The sequence below is a fragment of the Gambusia affinis genome, linkage group LG13 (assembly GCF_019740435.1).
Source record: "Gambusia affinis linkage group LG13, SWU_Gaff_1.0, whole genome shotgun sequence".
Classification (NCBI taxonomy): domain Eukaryota; kingdom Metazoa; phylum Chordata; class Actinopteri; order Cyprinodontiformes; family Poeciliidae; genus Gambusia; species Gambusia affinis.
In genome coordinates this window covers 20733281-20753087 of record NC_057880.1, presented here as the reverse complement: position 1 = coordinate 20753087, position 19807 = coordinate 20733281, and the positions used below count along the sequence as shown (strand labels likewise).

At 38.9% G+C, this 19807-nt stretch overlaps 1 protein-coding gene across 6 annotated transcripts in view; it reads left to right on the top strand.

The window, feature by feature from the left end:
* LOC122842047 (signal-induced proliferation-associated 1-like protein 2) overlaps positions 1-19807 on the top strand; it is a 178313-nt gene that overhangs the window by 75154 nt on the left and 83352 nt on the right. For 3 of the 6 annotated variants that reach the window (XM_044135548.1, XM_044135547.1, XM_044135550.1), the window contains 7 exons: positions 4092-4238; positions 5328-5431; positions 5561-5649; positions 7574-7947; positions 12576-12821; positions 14707-14760; positions 17203-17341. In XM_044135548.1, coding sequence (XP_043991483.1) covers positions 4092-4238; positions 5328-5431; positions 5561-5649; positions 7574-7947; positions 12576-12821; positions 14707-14760; positions 17203-17341 — 1153 coding nt within the window. The remainder of the gene's footprint in view (positions 1-4091; positions 4239-5327; positions 5432-5560; positions 5650-7573; positions 7948-12575; positions 12822-14706; positions 14761-17202; positions 17342-19807) is intronic. The other 3 variants (XM_044135549.1, XM_044135551.1, XM_044135552.1) reach the window with 2 other exon arrangements.

Genomic DNA, 19807 nt, shown 5'->3' with positions numbered 1-19807 from the left:
ATCTTCACTTGAATGTATTGAACTGCTTTTGTTTTGCCTACTGCAAGACTCCCCTGTGATCCACCAGTTATTTTCCAATGCTTCAGCCTGATGTTTGCCGAACTCCTGATGTTTGCTTTTATTTTATTTTATTAGCGAACTCAACTGTTTCTTTTGGGTCCAAGACCTCTTTTACCAACTGGTGGACTAATTCTCAGCAATGGACAACTGCAGAGTTCCACTTTCAGCCAGCTGACTATCAGTTCCCAGCAAGACTGCCACATAAAACAGCCTTTAAGCTAAAGGAATCCTATATTTAATTATTGCAAAAATGTATGTTTTCTCATTTTGAAGCCATTCCTGACTCTATATATGTATGTATGGATGGATGGATTAGTCCCTTAGAACTCTTGCACCCTCATAAAACACTTAAAAACAGAAAACAACAATTCTGCAATCCCTCTGTTTCTGTTGTACTCCTGTTAACAAAATGGTTCATTTCTGTACCAAAACTTTCTTCCCGGCTGCAGTGAAAATGATATGTTGTTAATTATCTTGTTAAATTGGCTGGAGAAGCAATAACAAGTTTGTCAAACAAATCAAGAGAGGAAACAAAGCTTTTATGACATTTCTGTTCAGGGGTTTTCAAGAGAACTACAATCAAACGTCACCATGCTTGGTTCTGTGTGAGAATATCTTTGAACTCTGTTTTTTTTGGATTTGGAAAAGAGCCACAGGGACACTTTGAGGAGCTGTTATTGTGTTCACCTATTTGCATACATACAAACGGAGCATTTTAGTCCAATGAATTCATAGCCTTGCTTTCATCTCCCTTCAGATGATAAGGCCACACTCAGACTTTATTCATGTCCTATTTTGGACATCTCCATTGAGCCATGTAAAGCAGTGATTTGTTCAGACTAATGAAACCCCTACAGTCATGATAACCTTTCCAGTGTGTCACACCGACCCCCCCTCCGGTGTTGCCTGCTCTGACTATACTTGGATAATGGCCGCCTTCCCTGGCTAATCAGGCTCTCTGGAAGTGGAAGAACTCCCATTCTCCCTCGCTCTCTTTTTCGCCGCTCTCCCTTCCTCTTCCTTGCACCCTGCTGAGGAGGAGGTGATAGGGACACTGCCACGGCTCGGCTCATCTCATCCAATTACTACAGAAACAAAGACAGCGCTCTTCCCCGGACCACGACGTGTAGCGCCCCAGAGGGGGGTAGTTGGTTGTAGAGGAGGTGAGGGAGAGAACGAAAGGGTGTTATTATACAGGAGCATATTTTATAGGCATAAATCAACATAAATTATGTTGTCATTTCCTTTAATAGTTTATCTAATTGAAGAAGAAGAAGACATAATGGTTAGTGATGACTCTCAATCATTTTAAGTGTGGCAAAGCTGTGCAAATGACTAAAACCATTAGGAATAGATGGCAATGAAAGTACTAGCAAATGAAAAAAGGCTTCAAATGTGTAACTTTTATTTCTCTAAATGATAGCAATAACTGAAGACAGAAACTTGGCAGAAAGTCTCTCTTAAGGAAGGATCTACAGCATAAAGGGGACATATTTTGCAAATTCACATTTTGCATGTTTTTGTACTTCCATTTCGGGTTTTACTGTTTCTGAAAAACAGCCCAACCACTTAAAATAAAACATCCACCCAGCTTTTGGAAATAATCAAATGTTTTTAGGTTTCTGGAAATAAGCCAGTAGGGGTAGGGTTAGGATTATCCCTAACCCTACCCTAAACCTTTAAAATGTAACATCACATATGAGCAGGCACTGACCCTCATCTAGCAACCCCAGTGAAGCCCAGCCAGTTTCCTAGCAATCCCAGCAGAGTTCCGCCCGTCACCTAGCAACCCAAGCTGAGTTCCAGGATATTTGGTCAGCTGGAAAAGACAAATGTTTTGTTGTTGTTACTATCTAGAATACTTTTGCTTTTCAAAAATGTACAGTGGGATTATTGTGCATCTGTTTTAAGCTATTTTCACGTGTGAGCATAAACACTGACCAGACTAAAATCTCAATATCTAAGAAGGATTTTGTGAAAAAAAAATTTTATGAACATTTTTTTTTTTGGCAGGAAAGACTTATATTAACTTTTTCAGGGTAGCATAACAGGTCACCTTTAAAACTGCCACCATAAAGCATAATCCCAACCTAACATGAATTTGAATCGAGAATCTGTGCTATATAAAATATGTCTGTGTTACAAAACCAGAGAGCACCTTCAGACTATATTGCACCACGAAGAGAAATATTGCATTTGATATCCCTCTTCTCAGAACATCTTATCTCCAGGGAGGAGGAAAAGGAGAACAAGAAGGCAGATGCTGCTGCTTCAAATTAAAGCGCAAGAACTCAGCAGAGAGGAAATGTTGCGATCAAACTAATGCATTTGATGATCTGAGCAGGGATTTCTTTTGTGACAGCTTATTTTTCTGTTAAAGAAAAGCATGCAGATGAGAATTAATTTGTTATCCTCTGTAGTGATTAAAGTACTCTCAAAGCCTAAATAAAACATATTTTTACTATATATATGCCTTGCAGAAAGAAGTATTCATTCAATCTGGACTTTTTCCAAGTCTTTTTGACTTCATAACCACAAACCTTAATTAATTTTATAGGAATATTTTGTTTGATATTTGTTTTATCAATTACAAATCTGGAAAAATCTATTTGGCCTGCTTTTGTATTGGAGTCAATACTTTGTGGAAAAAAACCTCTTGATGCAATTACAGCTGCAAGTTTCTACCAGCTTTGCACAGACACATTTAAGAAAAATAGCTCAAGACCAGTCAGATTGATCAGGGAGCCTCTGTGAACTTTCATTTTCAAGTTTTGGCAAAGATTCTCAGAGAGATTTTACATAAACTAAGAGTATCCAGGGGTTCGCTCTTCAAGAGCCAACATCTTGTATTTTTGAGATGTTCTGCAGTCCCAAATTGAATCAGTATTTTTCTCAGAATTTGATGACCTACTGAGAACGAACATATCTAAACCTATGCAGGACTATAGTTGGCCGTGAGCCATTAAGTTGTAGCTCTACGTAGATATATGTTTTCCTCTCTACCCTGGTGTCTTCTGTCAGGATTGTCTCTGTTGATTAAAATAATCCCTGCAGCAGTTTCACAAGAGGGACCTTGTGTTTATGGCTTTAGTTCTCCAATAAAGTGTTTTACACGTAGGCTGTAAATTTCTGGGCCGTACCCGAGAGATTCCCAACCACTGGGCCACAAACCAATACCAGTCCATCGGTTTTTTAGTACCACATTGCAGAGAAAGTATCAGTCGTTTGTTTATGTTTTATGTTCAATCATAAGATGACCATAAAGCAGATTCACTTAATAACAAAATCCTCTTAGTAACATTTCCTTTTGGTTCACTTGAGACACTGAGAATGTGAGATGTGACGGTATCTTGTATGCATCAGGATGAGAGAAGGAAGAGCGTTGTGTGTTACTGCATAGAGAATCCAATCCTCCAACATGTTAAAAAGTGTAAACTTTATTGGGTATGAATACATTTGCATAGCACTATAAGCTGAAGGGAAATGATAGACATTTTTTAATCTTCAACAAAAATTAGCAGCTAGCTACTTCAATGGTTATAGAAAAAAAAACTTGAAGAAACAATGGTAAAAAAAAAAAGAAATGACCAAACTTCAAGTGTAGGTTTCAAGCAAGAGTCTACAGCTTGTGTAAATTCAGAATGTCCTCATGCTACATTCATACATAGAGTCGCCATCTGGATTACTTTCTGCGGCTTATAAGCAGAACTAATCTCCTTTGTGTTTATCTTTGGAGAACAAGACGCCTTCTTTCTTACAGACAGCTCCAACATTTTCTATGGAGATTATCCCAGGCGCTCACATGCAAAGGAACTATTTTCTGCTGTGACACCAAGTGATAGTGATGCTAATATTTGGGTAATATGTTTTTCAAGGTGCAGTCTCGACAGGTTTTGCATATTTTTAGAAATAAGTAAATGTACAAAGAGAGTGGATTAGTCCTGAAATTATTCGCTTTTATGTCTTATGTCAGTCAGACAGAAACTTCCAACATTAGCAGGTTTTTTACTAACCTTCGGTGTTTTTTACAGGACTTTGCAGGACATGGAGAATCCCCAGGTCACTATATGCAACAAGGGAGACCAGCACTACCGCAGCTCCCCCAGTAACCAATCCTCCTCCAGCGATCCGGGTCCATGTGGCAGCGGCAACTGGTCCCAGCAGCCCGGATATGATGGGTAAAAGAAACATAAATGAGTTACTTTTCCTTTTTGATATAAAATAGTCTCTCTATGATTATATCTTCTTTTTTCTCGCTGTTGTGAATGCAGCTTCAATCAGTGCTCGCACTACTTCTAAGACCTGGCAATTTTACAAAATGATGGCAATTTTTCTGCATGAAATGACCAAATCATCAGTGTGCTTTTGTCGTAACACATTTTTTACAGGAAATAATCCACCAGAAATGTTATACTTTGCTTGCTACGGCTTAGCGGCACAGAAGACCAGATGGTATTTTATGAATATCATGCATGAAACTTTTTATTTCTTTATATTTCCTGGAACTTTTTGGAGCTTCTGTTTGTTTTTTTGTTTCGAACATTAACACTCTCATATGAATTTCAGTTCAGTATTTTTAATAATTCTTACTTTAAAATCTCTGTACACAGCCTTTGAAACCAAAATGTTCTAAAATTAATTATCTTATTCATTATAAATTTATAAGCAGAACGTTACTTGGCCTAATATTATCAATTTAATAAATTTGAATCGATGCATGGATTATTGCATCTGAGACTGCAAACAGCGCAGGCAGGATTTTTGTCAATCTTGACTCAAATTCAACACCTACATCTGTGGATGAATGATTCTTGTGAGCTGCATCCTCCCTCTTCTTTGCCTTTAAAAGCCTCAAACCTTCTCTGAACTGCTGAGGACCGCTGAGCCTTCCCAGACCAGACGACTGATCTCCAGTTAGCGTCTTTGTTAAAGATAACGAGACACCCTGGCCCCTGTTCATCTGCTGTAACCCCGATTAGCCCTCGAAGCGATAATTAAGACCTGCATTGAAAAATGTGATTTTCTTTCCCTTTTGTCAAGAGCAAGGAACAGCTTGGCATGTTGAGCGGAATGAAAACAGGCCCCTCGCCAGAGCTGTCTGGCAGCTTCTTTATTCTTTTATAAGCTCAAGTGATTTGACCTTAAAGAAACTTGAGCTAATTGCTTTAAATCCGCGGTAGGTCTTTTGAAGCTTTTCTTTGACTAGGAAACAAAGCTCACACAATAGATTGAAAATCATTTCAAGTCTTTTTTGTGCCTTTTTTCAGGTGTCCCTCCCCTATACTGCATGAGCGGGCGGGCGATATCCAAGGAGGCGATGGAGAGATTTGCAGGGAGAGAGAGCCCACCCTGGAAAGAACCAGATCTGCAGGTGAATATAACCAAGATTCAAGTTTATTCTACATACAGATACTGTATAGTACAAGAAAAGTAATGTAGAGATTTTTTATTATTTATAGGTTCTTTCCTTTTAAACATTGTCTTTCATGGTTCTCCACAGAGGCCAAATGGCACATACCCTCCACGAAGATCCTGAATCCTCTGAAGCAAAGAGAAGGAGGAAAAGACTCGCCAAACAAGCTTTCCAGGGTGAATGTCTTCTCTGCAACCATTTAGGTTGACTCAAGCTGACAGCATGACATTTAAGCATATTCTCTACATTGTTAGGTTTCTAAAAAAAATATCAATCTACACTCTTCATCAATCTGAAAAACTCCATAAGCAAGGAGCCTGTGTTCGTTATTCACAATTAAAATTAGTTGAGTGTCACTAAAGGCATTATACATCAATCAAAGATTATGTTTTTTTTTTTATTGAGATGTTATGTTTTTAACAATTTTAGTAAAAAAAAAAAAAATGCAAGAAATTGGAACACAATTTATTTCTAATTCTACTGTACAAATTTGTTTAACATGCAACCTGATGTTGAAAGCGGTTATCTAAAAAGATTTAAAGAGAAAGAAAAATAGGAATTCAAAGTTTCTCAACCACTTTGACTGTAAATTTTGCCACAACCAGAAAACTTCTTCAGTAGGAAAAGTTTAAACTCAACTCAGTTTAAAACAGCGTGAGGCAAGAGGGAACAGCTGGTTTGTCCATCTAGGTCGTCAATGTTTTATTTATTTTACCTTTTGGATCCTGTTGGAAATAAAATAGTAGCTTTTTTTATTTCCAATAGGAAATAAAAAATGCAAGAATTTCACAAAGCAAGTTGACAAAACAAACATTTAGTCCAAACAAATCTGTTGAATGAGAATAGAGATTAAGATTTTTAGAGTTTCAAACTGTTAATTTACCTAAAGTTGACTAATGGATTGATTTAAAACAAGATATTTAAAAGAAGAGAAATTCTTTACAGCTTAAGATTTTCATTTCAATAAAGATGAGCAAATGTTGGAGATTCAGGAAGTTGTTATGACTAATCTAAAAGGCCTGTTGAGCATTTTCTTTTCAAATGACTTGAAAGAGAGCAGTAAAATGTAAGACGAGGGTCAGATCAGAGTGTTTTGTGCACTATGACGCCTCAATGGTTTTAAAAGCTGTACAGCAGTGTCAGACCTTCTTTGCTACTTGTGTGTTTGATTTAGCAATGGACTTTAAAGCCATCAGGAGCTGAACTGGGCTGCTATTCTCTCGCTCTTTCCAGTTGTCACATATCCTTCATCAGCAAGCAACCATGTGCCTCATTTCATCACCATTTCTCTCCATCCCACACTTTTCTAGGGTATATTTTAATAAAATTGTAAATATTTTATTAGCCGTAGTCTCTCCTGCCTATTTTATCTATATATTTTTTTCTTTTGCAGTTTTTTGACTCAACATCAGCTTATTTTCTTCCTTATCCAACTAATTGCTTCTTCTTGTCCGTTGGTGCTCTAAGCTATGTTTGCATTAACCCAGGCTTTCTACATAAAAAAAATCAAATAAAATCAAACCCTCCTCTTGGCACAGTTTCTCCTAATGCACAAAGCTCTTTTTTTTTCCCAACTACTTTTGATTTGATGTGATTTAAGTTGCATCCATGATTTAACAGTGTTTAGCATAGCATAGTAAATAGTGTGTCAGGTCAATTTCATGTAATTCGTAGTTTATTTTTTCAGTCTGAGATTTACTAGTATCACATATTACTCAGACTTTACTTTGGTTATCTGTTAGGCTTTCTTTAAATTAGATTAAAATCACACTATAAACGTAAAATAGAGACGCAGTGTGTGTGAAAGAGGGCTGTAAAAACCTGAATGCTCTTATTTTAAAATGATTTGTTTCCTATATATATACCTAGTCTCCCCTGCTGTGTGAAAGACTCATCTGTTGTAATAACATCCGTCAGAGTGGAATCAGACTGAACCCTCATCATCTGGCAAAACAACGCTGTCCGTTGTTTTAACGGATAGCCCTAAAACAACAGACACCGAGTCTGATAAAACAACTATAAGAACAATCTGCAATTACCTGACCCAGTTTCATTTCTCTTTTTCCTTCACCCCTTTTGCCCTTTCCCTCTCTCCACCAGACTGGCGATAAAAACTCCAGCCACTCTAGTAGCAACACTCTTTCAAGCAACGCCTCCAGCAACAGCGATGATAAGCACTTTGGCTCTGGAGACCTGATGGATCCAGAGATGCTGGGCCTCACCTACATCAAAGGCGCCTCCACAGACAGTGGCATAGACACGAATCCCTGCATGCCCCCCGGAGCCCGGGTGTTGCTGCAGGGTCGGGTCGGGGAACAGGGACACCCCTGGGTCTCTGAGCACCACGAGGACGAAATGACAGAAGAGGATCATGGGAAATTATACTTGCAGCAAGGCTTCGCTTCAGCCATCATGGGTAGTCACGTGACAGAGGGCAGCATTGGAGACCTCAGCGAGATTTCGTCTCATTCAAGGTACGATACAGATGAAGGTTAACGCTTTAATTTCTGCCTAAAGGCAGCCAAACTTTACAACAACAATGTTTTTCTGGGTTTGCGGAAGCATTGGAACAAAACACTGATGACTTTTAACGCCTTAAAGTTTGAAGTTGTTTAGCTCACGTTAACAAAATGTCAACTAAACTAACAAAAAAGACCATTTGCCTTGGCCCAGCCTTGAAAAACATCAAATGGAGACAGGGAATTCCTCCACTATAGGATTGGAATAATCAAGGCAAATAAAAGGTTGAACACTTTTGTATTTTCATCATCATTTATATTCAATTGACTTTTATATTGCACAACAGGTCCGCTTCACGTCAAGAAACAGTAGTACTACAATATATATCCAACTGCATCCAGTTCAGTTTGACCCAATAACAATGCATCACAGTAAAAAAAAGGAGTCACAGCTAATCACAGAATAGCTGAAACAGGAATACTTTCTGTTTCTGGAAAGAAAAGCATAATATTCTGAGTTAACAGTAGCAAGCACTCTACTTTCTTTGTAAAGAAATGCAAAGAAAAGTGAATCTTTACTGTCCTACTAAAGAGGCCCACCCAGCTTCTGTGGCAGATTTATGTACCTTTATCACTAGGTTCAGAAACAAGATACAGGAGGACTGAGGCAGGAGTGTTTTTTGTTTGTTTGTTTTTTTATTATTTTGAAAGAGATGCAAGCTAAAAGACTGAAATAACTGAAATAGCCACAGAAGCACCATGTGTACCTTCTGTAAAAATAATTTTTTTAAAAAGTCAGTGGTTGCTCTTTGATACTTTTTCATCTTTATTGGTAATTACTTTGCTCTGTGTTTGCTCAATCCTAGCTGGGTCACTGAACTCATTCACACCCTTTATCATGCTACATAGCTCACAGCAAAATCCTCTGTTCTGGAATACATCGGCGCTCGCACACCCACAACCGCCAAATTATTGAGCTCGATACTGGATCTGTTCTGCCAGACACGCAGAATTACGTGCACAACTAATGGTCTGTGTCTGTTCATTGACCTTCTCTTCACCTGATCGTGCTCAGTGTCTGCTGATCTACCACCCGCCTTATCCAGCTGTGCTGAAGCCAGCGGTGGTCGCTGCTCTCCGCCTGAAGCAACGCGGCAGGGGGGTCTTGTGTGATCCCAGTTCCCATCGCCAGACTGTGGTTCTTGTGAAGGAAAATGGGGGAGGGGTGTTTTCATTCACGCTTTGCAAAGAAGAAAAAGAGGATCTATTGTTTTAAGCAGCAATCTAAACTCAGAACTTTGACTGTTTTCCTACCTGGGTTGGTTTAATGTTGGAGTAAGGAAAGAGGAAAAAACTTTGCCTTGAGAACTACTGTAAAATATTCAGTTTTATATAATTTATTCAGGGAAAAAATGCTTTTCAAACCAACCTAACTCTTTGTGACAAAGTAGTTACAACCCTTGGCTGCAACAACTGGTATTTGAGATAACTTGCAATTAATTTGGTTGAATTATTGTCCTGCCATAAAATCCAGCTGCTCTTCAATTTAACGTCAAATGTTCTTCTTTAGGATTTTCTAGTAAAGAGCTGAATTTATGATTTTAACAATTATGGCAAGTTTTCCAAGTCCAAAAGCAGAACCCAACCATAATTTTTTCCTATCAGTAAGAATCTTTTTTAATAAAATGTTCTCAGTTTTATATCGGATACAATAGGACACACCTTCCCCAAAAAAACCAAAAAAACAAAACACACACGCACATTTGTCTGTCAGTTTAGAGAATACTCTTCTAAAAAGTTCTTGTAATCATCAAAATGACTTTTACTCCAGAGAGATGAGCTTTCTGGATCTACTGGCAGTGGTTTTGGTCTTGGCGCTCTTCTGTGGAAGCCATCTTTAAATGTTGCTCTTTATGTTTTCTGACGTCCTTAATAAACTGTCGACAGGCTCCTGAAGTGAATTTGCTGAGGTGAATATTCCTGGTAAAATTCTCCATTGTTCAATGTTTTCTCCATTTGTTAATGATGGCTCCCAACCTGGCTTTGCAGGAGACCTAACACTTAAGAAAGGGCTTTTTAACCCTTTTTCAAATAGAATTCAATTAATTTGTCATTGGTTTTCTTTAATTTGGATCACATAACTATATTACTTATAGAGATTATTTTTAACTGTGCAGAAATAATACGAGTAACCACATTGTTTCATGATTTAACAAGATGTGTGAATATTTCTACAGATAGGGCCTGGTTGGTTAGATAGCTTTTTCCCTTAAGTAAATAAAATCAAACATGGAAATCTGATTTTTATTTTTACTTACCCAGGTTGTCTTTATCTAAAATAAAAATCTGTACAGATGAGCTGTAAGAATGGCAAAAAATATAAACAGGAGAAATCAGAAAGGGAGCAAAAATTGTTTTACAGCACTGCACGTTTTCTACTTAAGCTAAATTAAGAGAAAATAAATGAACGTTTGTGGTTGCTTGAGCACAATTACATCCAGCCGAAAGGAGCAGGCATTCCTCAGTGACCCTCAAAAATATAAAGGCTGGAAAATCTCTGGTTTTCACACATTTAGTGAGTGTTCAGCAAACAGAAGCAAGCAAACCATCATTTCTTTGGACATATTTTAAAGCTTTACAGCTTTGAGGTTGACATCTTTATGGAGTTCATTATTGTCTGACTTTTATTTGAGCAGTCGTAGTGAAAGTCCTTGGCAGCCAAGAGACATGAAATCCTAACTGTCGGCCGTCATCATAAATGAAAATTAATAAAGGGAAAACCCCAGCTGAATGGGGGACTCTGATAATGACGGCATGCTTATTTTTAAATTGCTGTGATTTAAAGCATATTCACAAAGCATATAAAGCCATTATGAGTTGGGGAATGTTTCGACCACCCTACTTATAATGATTAGATTTTGTAACAACAGAACAAAGCTGGTGCAGGGGTAATATTTCTGTCAGCAAACAAGTCATTACTTTGACCAACCAATCTTAATTTCAAGGGTGAATTCACCCCAATAACATGATTAGAAACAGTTTTCCGCATACATAGAAGCGTGTGAGTTGCTTTGCTCGTTATGCTTGGAGACCCATAAATCAGCAGGGGTCAGAGCAGCAGATGTCTGAGGAACCTCTGCATAGCACCGAGAGCAAGAGAAGGAAATGCCTCTTTTGGTTGAATGCACTGAACCATAAATGTGGTCTGTCATTTGATATTTGATGAAATATTGAAAGGACAAAGTTCAGCAGGAAAACGAGCATGACAGACTGGAACAGAGTCGGGAGGTACGTTATTTGGAGGGGATTATGTCATCCTGGCTGTTTGCAATGCTGACCATTCATGAACCATTGTGAGGTTGGGGCTGGACAATATGGTGGAAAATCTTATTCCAATTTAACCGTTTCATATCAGTCTATCAATAATTATTAGTTAGTTTTTTTTGTTTTAAATATCTGAAATACTGCCAAACCTGTGGCTTTACCTTTACTGTTTTATCAAAAGATTTTACTCCACACTCGTTTATTTTTTAGTATTTATGAGGCACGGTGGAGAAAATTTAACTATGGAAAACTTAAGTTACTCAACAAGTTGGGACTTGGTAACCAAAAAACGACTGAGCGGGTTAGGCTATGTTCACACTGCAGGCTTTAATGCCCTTGTTTTTTGTGAAATCGGATTTCTTTTTTTGGCACGTTGATTCACATTTCCCAATATAAGACCTTAAATTGTCCCGCATGCGCAGTAGAGGGCGCAGTAACGTCACACGTAGCGAGCCGCAGTGTTTTGCCAACCGCCATTAAAAATAAATATGCCTGCGGAAGTAAAGATGGATGCTAATGGTAGGGTGTATTTTACGACTTTAAATTGCTATCCAATCGTTGCTAACATATTAACAACTTATTCCTCCTTATCGTCTGTCGTAATTGTTATTTTTCTTCCCACTTGCGCGTATCAGGACGCAAAATTGTGACGTTTGTCGAGTATCAATGACATTCAGTTGGATGAATGCAATCTGGCTGTAGACTCGACTCAAGTCAAATTTGAAAAGATCCGATGCGTACCTGATTTAGAACCACATTCTAAAAAGTACTATCTGTGTTGTTCAGACTGTCATAAAAAAATGTATTTGGTCACTTCAGGCTGCAGTGTGAATGTCGCCTTCGTTGATTCCACCAATCTTGCTTACCTGGACCTGAGAGGTTAAGCTAAATACTTTCCTCTGCCTACATTGACCAGAATGCTGTGCGGTTCTGGATCGGAGTTCTGTGAAATTATTGAATATTCTATCAGACACATTATATATTGATACACGTCTGTCACAATTTACATTGATAATATTAATAATACATCAAACCTATCTAGCATTTCTAGGGCATTAAAAGACTCTTAAATAAATATATTTAATATATTGTTATTGATTTATTGTCCAGCCCTATCTGAAGTAATATAAAATCATCTGTTTGACTAATTTCCATACATCTGCTGGGTTGTGTTGCAAGCATCCACAATTATTTTATTGCTAATGCTTCTTTTTTGTTATGATCACCTTTATGTATGTTTTGTATTTGTTTATTTCATATCATTCATTGTTTTGGTTATGTTTGAGTTACGTTATGCTTTATTTTTGCTGTTTGATCAGTGGCTCACACCACTCTGGCAGTCCCCTGGCCCGCGGTGCCAGATACTGTATGTCCGCTGACTCCTCCAAGGTGTACACCATTCCCCAGACGAGCAGCACAGGGCCAGAGCCGGGGCCCAGCTCCGAGGCCTGTGGACAGATACGCACACAGTCCAGCTGCAAGCTCCCAGAGAGCGTGAAGACAGCTGATGATGATGATGGTGATGCCCACTGCACTGAGGGACCTCCCAACATATCAGAGTGTGGGTGAGTGTGTGAGAGGCAGAAAAGGTCTCGAGAGTGCAGGAATGAGGTCATCGAAAAATGAGGACAACGTCACAAAAGCACCTTATTTATGTGGTTTGACTAAATTTTTCACAGTTTACAATTTTTTGAATCATGCAGAACTAAATCATTTCCTCTTTTTATACCATCTTTGTCAAGTTAAAAGCCAAAAAGCTTTGGTCACAGTTTGATTAGAGATGCAGAAACCAATCAAACTATCGAATATTTTAGTAATTGCTTATTCGGATGATTAATCGGATAGAAAAATGGCCACATTTTGCAAATTTTTCTTTTAATCACTTCTCCCTTTTTATATAATATTAACAATACATTAAACGTTTTATCTCCTAAAATCCAATAACATAGCAGTCATTTAGTGTACACATGATCAATGTAGATTAATTGAGCAATTTTTTGCAATTACCGATAAATAACTGGATATCAAAAGTTGCTTCATATGAGATTTTTTTTTAAACAGAATTTGAACAAAATTAGGCTTCTTGATGAGTTCTAGGTTTTACAGATAAAGACGTTTTTACATCTTAAATACAAATGTACATATTTTGTGTACAGGTTTAGCTGAATTACTGCTCTGAGAATGTTGTTCTTTCAGCAGTTGGTCTTTTTTGAGTTTGTGCACTTCATTTAGCAATGAATTGATTACTAAATTAGCTGACAATTATTTCAATGATCGATTAATCCAATAAATAATTTCAGCCTTTTTTCATGAATTAATTCTGATTTAAAACTGCAACTGGTAAATTATGAGCTGGTTGGTAAGCTGCTACAAGTAAAACAAACAGCTCATTGTATCTATTTTCTTGTGAAATCTTATTAATGACAGAATATTCTGCAATTGTGGCATTTTCGTGTTGGCCCTTGCCTATTTCTTTTACAAATTCATGCATTGGCTGAAAATAATAACTTTTTTTAGCACAATCCTTAAGACAGAGCAAAAGTGCCATGAAGATATGTTTAATACAAAGTGTGAGCTTTGGTATTTAAGGCTCAGTGCCTGTGATTATTTCTGCCTGTTAGCACCAGGTGTGAAGCATGCTGTTGGACAAGTTTCCTTCCAGATCCTCTGCATTGTCTTTCCAACTCAGAGCTTATAAACTGGCCTTGATTGAAGCCGACAGCCACAAAATAAATAAGCTCAATGAAGCTGCTGACATAATACACTTGACACATGTCACATGTCGTTATTGATCACTCATCTGATCTCGGGCTCCTGAGGATTGCGTTGCTGGGTCTCTGAAAGATCAACCTCTCTGCTGCGAGCCAAGCAATGATCTGTCACACCCTCCACAGAGCAGCGACCAGAGAAACGTATGCAGTCGTTTAGAAAAGTTGAGAAAGTCCTCTTTCTCTTTAGATGTTGTATGAGGATTGATGACTGACAGCATCTCCCTGATAATTAAATGGCCCGCTGCAGGGAGGGTTAGATGTATGTAAGTACTCGTTTGAGGGTGTTAGAGACAGCTCTGGGCATGTTTTGGAAGAGCGAAAGCGATATCTGCCCTCGAAGAAACTCCCAGCTTCGGCTTCCAAGTAATCCAATTGAGGCTGTGAAATTTGCTGTGTGATTGATCGCGTGCACTGAAGCCGTCTTCTACCGACTTATGAAAAAGCTCCGTAACTCATTTACCCTCCCCACTGCTTGTTTATATATTCCTGCCGTTTTATTTCTTCTTACATAACAGTGTCTCATGATAAATGGCCTAATATTACTCACAGATATTGCTCTAACGTAATGAAGTTTCTCTTTCCTTCTCTGTGAAGTTTTCCCATTTGACCTAACACTGTATGAAATGCAGGATCTGTTTTAATGCTTCTAATCCCAGGCTTCTTCTGATTCTTGTTTCAGAGGAGCGGAGAGCTTGTTAGCCTTCCTTCTCAAAATGCTGTCTGAGCGCTCCAGGTACACTGTTATAGTCGAACCCAGTGGCCTTGATCTAACCCAGCCTGCTCCCTTGCACACCGTCCCAGCCCCCTTCACCCCCCTTTGTTCTAGACCATCACGTCACTTGAATGTCATGACCGGTCTCAAGTGCCGGTCCTGTCAACATGTGACACATTCAAGGGGCAACCAACTGTGTATCTGTGGCTGTGACATTTCTGCAGTTTCTTCCACACAACCCCACTTTTACTGTAACTGCAGTTTAGCTAGAGCTTCAGACTATAGAATAAGATTTCAGTCAAATGTAGGCAGAATGTCTTAAGAGTTTTAGCATCGGGCTAATAGCAATGCTTGCCATTTTTGGTTTTTTCACATTACAACCTACAGCTGGACAGGATGGCTGAAAAACGTACAATGTAAGCGATTCATATCAGTGAATATTGATAATTATTGATTGTTTTTTTGTTGTTTCATATATCTGACATACTACCAAGCAGGTGGCGTGACCTTTCCAGTTTATCCAGTTTTCACTCAACACATTAGTGTTTATTTTTAAACAGTTATGAAGCAAGATGGCGAAACCTGAAACTGCAGCTACGCAAGTGATGGCTCGTTTTAAAAGTGTTTTAAGCGTCAGGCGCAGTTTATGTGAAGGCGTGTTGAGGGCACGATGAGGCGCGTTGAGGGCACGTCGCGGCACATTTTGAGTGTCTAGCACGGCAAGATTTGAACCGTTTGGAGCGTTGGATGCTCTTGACGCATCCAACGCGTCCAATGGAAAACAACGGCTAGAGCTGAGGCATCTGACGCTCCCTCGACACGCCTCCACATAGATTTTGATTGTAAACCAGAGGCGCAAAATGCTAGGTGTAGACCAAAATGTAAAACGCCTGCATTCAAAGTCTACACGCGTCTAACTGGAAGCGTTGGATGCGTTTTTAACACGCGTAGCGCTTTTGATGTGAATGCACCATTGCTCAAGAGGTGAGTTGCTAGGTAATCAAAGAGTAAATGAGTGAATTAATGCCACCAACCTAGCTTAGCTGGCTGTGAGAGGTTGAGCAACTAGAAACCTTCCTTTGCCTACATTCCCCTGAATGTCGAGCTGTTCAGAGAATGTACTGAATATTCTGTCAGACATATTTCTTTATTGATATTGACTTATTGTCCAACCTTACTCTAGATATGTACAGCTGATAAAAACACACCCAAAAGTGATGATAAGTTGGTTCTACAAATAATAGAGAGGCTGAATACATCCATCCATTTTCTACACACCCTTCTTCCCTAATGGGGTCGGGAGGGTTGCTGGTGCCTATCTCCAGCTGCGTTCCGGGCGAGAGGCGGGGTACACCCTGGACAGGTCGCCAGTCCGTCGCAGGGCAACACAAAGACATACAAGACAAACGACCATGCACACAGACACTCACACCTAGGGAGAATTTAGAGAGCCCAATTAACCTGACAGTCATGTTTTTGGACTGTGGGAGGAAGCCGGAGAACCCGGAGAGAACCCATGCATGCACAGGGAGAACATGCAAACTCCATGCAGAAAGACCCCGGCCGGGAATCGAACCCAGGACCTTCTTGCTGCAAGGCAACAGCTCTACCAACTGCACCACTGTGCAGCCCTAGGCTGAATACATACCAAACATATTCATTAAAAAAAAAAAAACTTAAATTTAGCCTTTTTGTATTCATTTAACACATAAAGTCCATGTAACATAAAGCAGTGCAACTCTCAGAAATAGTGTCTCTTTGGCGCCGGCCTGTCCTATCGTCTAGCGGTCTGAACCGATATCCCCACGGCCATGTAACACCCTGCCAACAGCACTCAGAGTGTGGTGGACAGGCTGCTCATTTAAAGCAGAGCTCACACCGCCACACGACTTCAGCAGCCAGGTTGGTCACATCCGCCATGCCCTATGGCATGACCTATCTTAACACCCAACACCCTTGCAATCAGAATCATTTAGACGTCCTCAAACAAAACCTGCTAACAACCAGTTCCAGGACAACATGTCACCTCTTCAGAATCCGTCTCTAATCCCTGCATAGCAGCTTTTATGTCTTCCCTCGTTGTTGTCGTTGTTGTGTTGAGCACTCCTTTGGTCTGTGATGGTCTCTTTTCGAAATGCTTGTTTTTGTTCCTGCCCCTCACAGTGCTTGGCTGCACTCGTCACAGTCTCTCTATTCGTGGATTTGGCACACCGGTGTTGGACAAGGTGTTATTGGAAATAAACCCCCCACTCCCTGATGTCTCTCCCTTCCTGCTGCCCAATATGTAACTGCCTAGCATGGAGATTCCTGATGTTGGCATGCCAAGATGAATTCTTCACTTGGACCACGTTTTTCTTTGTTCAGTCGGTATTCCAAAAGTAGCTGGGGCCTCCTTCACAGGATGTGGTTCTGGTAACCCTGGTTATGAAATCTGGTCTTCTTTGTTCTTGATATGATTTGCAGGCAACTGTACGCGCAGGAGGCAGCGTGCCGGCTCCAGCCTGCAGAGCACGATGGAAAATCCCTGCAGAGGCTGTCAAAAGAGGAATTTCGAAAGATGGTGCTGCCAGACAGCCCTCCAGGAGAAGACAGGAGCCGGAAGGTGAGGTCATTTAGCCGAATGGAAAAATGATTGGTTGATGCATAAAAAGTGCAACTAAATAATTTTTATTATCAATGCAACACTTAAATCTTACCTAGTATTTATGTTCTAGTTTCCAGTGCAAATATCTTAGTACACTTGAAATAATACAAAACTAACTTTTCAGGAGCTTGTTTTAAGTAAACAGTTCCTTAGCATTGATTAAAAAAAATAGTTCAACTGGGAGATTATTTCAATTATAACTAGACATTTTTTTCCATATTATAAGTTAATCTCCTAGTTGAACTGTTCAGTATACGCCTTTGAATCTCTTCTTCCAAGGTGGATTGTCTTTGTTTCTCTTGCTAACTTTTTCCTCCAATATTTCCTTCCACTTAATTTTCCATCAAATGGCTTGGGTACAACTTGCTGTGAACGGCCAATCTCTTTAGTGATGCCCTTTTATGCTTTTAGGCGTCACCATTATCGTGTAAGCCATAACATCAATTTTTTTGGAAAACTGGTTTTTCTTAGCTGTCAATCAAATCTTAAATATTGTATAAATTCATTTTACACAGAGTGGTACTTTTCAAGTCTTAATTTTGATCTCAAAAGTCTAAAAGTTGGTTTCTATGAACATTTTTATATTATAACTTCACCAAAAACAATTTTTTAATTCAGAACTTTCAGAAATTGTCTTTGAATTGATGCAGTAAAAGACCAACGATTTAGTGAATCCACTGTCGAATGCCTGCACATACCTTTCAGTAAGCCATCATTTCTCTTAAAAAATCTGTTTTTAATGGGGTGAAGTAAAATCCTGCTTTTCTGGGAAACACAACTTTAGATGTTCTTTACCTCCAAAATTAACATACTCGAAATGTATCACTATCAATGTGTATGTTAAAGTTTTGAACTGAAGAACTGCAATAAATGAACTTTTTAATGATTTCTAATTTATTGGGATTCACCTGTTTATTGCAGGTGTACTCTGATTACAGGATATTTAAATATTCTGCTCCTCTTTATAAAGTTATTGTCGTATCATAATAAGTTTAGGTGATGATATGAGGGCGGATCCGGAGCAAATACTTTCTCCACGTCACAGTAGGAGAAAACATCTGCTCCACAGCTGATGGACTTTTGCCCTGCTGACCCCTGTGCGACCCCTGACTCACTCAGCGTTAGGTTAACCTAATTCCAAAAGGAGCCTGAGTTTACACAGTTGGGATATTGTTATTAAGAACAGGAAGCTGCAGAAAGATGTTTGATGTTCCTCAGTACAATTAATTGTATCCCGAGTTCCCCAGTGCCTCAACACTCATCCATTATCGACCAGGATGAGGCCCTGGAGACGTTCAAATGGGTTCTCTTGGATGCTGGTCATTTTTAATACAAAGGCAGCCAGCAGTGTCCTCTGGCACAGCCAAGCATGTCCCTCTCATGAATCGGTTGATGTGCAGCACTTGTTTGCAGTTTGGAATCCTTCTAAAAGAACCAAGTTGTTTTAACACAGTTTCAATAACGAGAGAAACAAACACCTTGATTTGAATGTGATTTGTTTACAACCAAGAAGTAGAGCAGCCAGAGACCCAGAGGACGCAGCCAGCTGGTTTGTTACTATAATCGCCCTCTCCAGTCTGATAACACATTGCATGGAAAAACAATTGTAGAGCAAGAAGTATCATGGGGAGCCCAATGCCGAGCATTCCTATCAGACATTCATATGGTCCCAAATATGACACACTGCAGGGTGGGTACATGACAGAGTGAAATTATGAAAACGACAAAGCTGGAAGCAGGGTTTAAACATGTCACACTGCCAGAGGAAGGAACAGTAACTGAAAATTGTACTCAAGTAAAAGTAGCACTACTTCAACATATTATTACTCAAACAAAAGTAAAAGGTATCCATCCGAGAAATTACTCAAGATTAAAAAAAAGATGACACAAATACTGAGTAAACTAAAAATTTCATATTTAAAAATGACATCATCAAACTGACCAAAAGTTATGTAGAAATTTTAATGAGCAAAATATAAGTATCTTAATTATAACATACCTATATATATTTAAATTTATATATATATTAACTTTTGTTTTGGTCTGGTGAATGTTTGGCTAAAACAATCTTCTTCTTCATTCAGTAAAGTTTCTCACAGTGGGTGTCCAAAGTGCGGCCCGAGGGCTATTTGTGGCCCTTCTATTGTTTTTTTTTTTGTGGCCCACAATTCAAGAATTATACAAATTTGCCCCATCCAGCAAAGGTGGTTGATGGAGATGGAAATTTTTATTTCTAGTCATAGGGGAAATTATTGCTGAAATAGTTTTTATTTTTACAGTGGAAAATGTTAAATATAACACAAAGTTGTTGTTGTTTTTTTTTTTTTTTTTCAAATATGTTGAAGTGCGTTCATTCAGAGAGAAGCAGAGTTTTCTCCCAAATCATCTCCTGTCTAATTCATTATAGTTTGCTAAATATAGCAT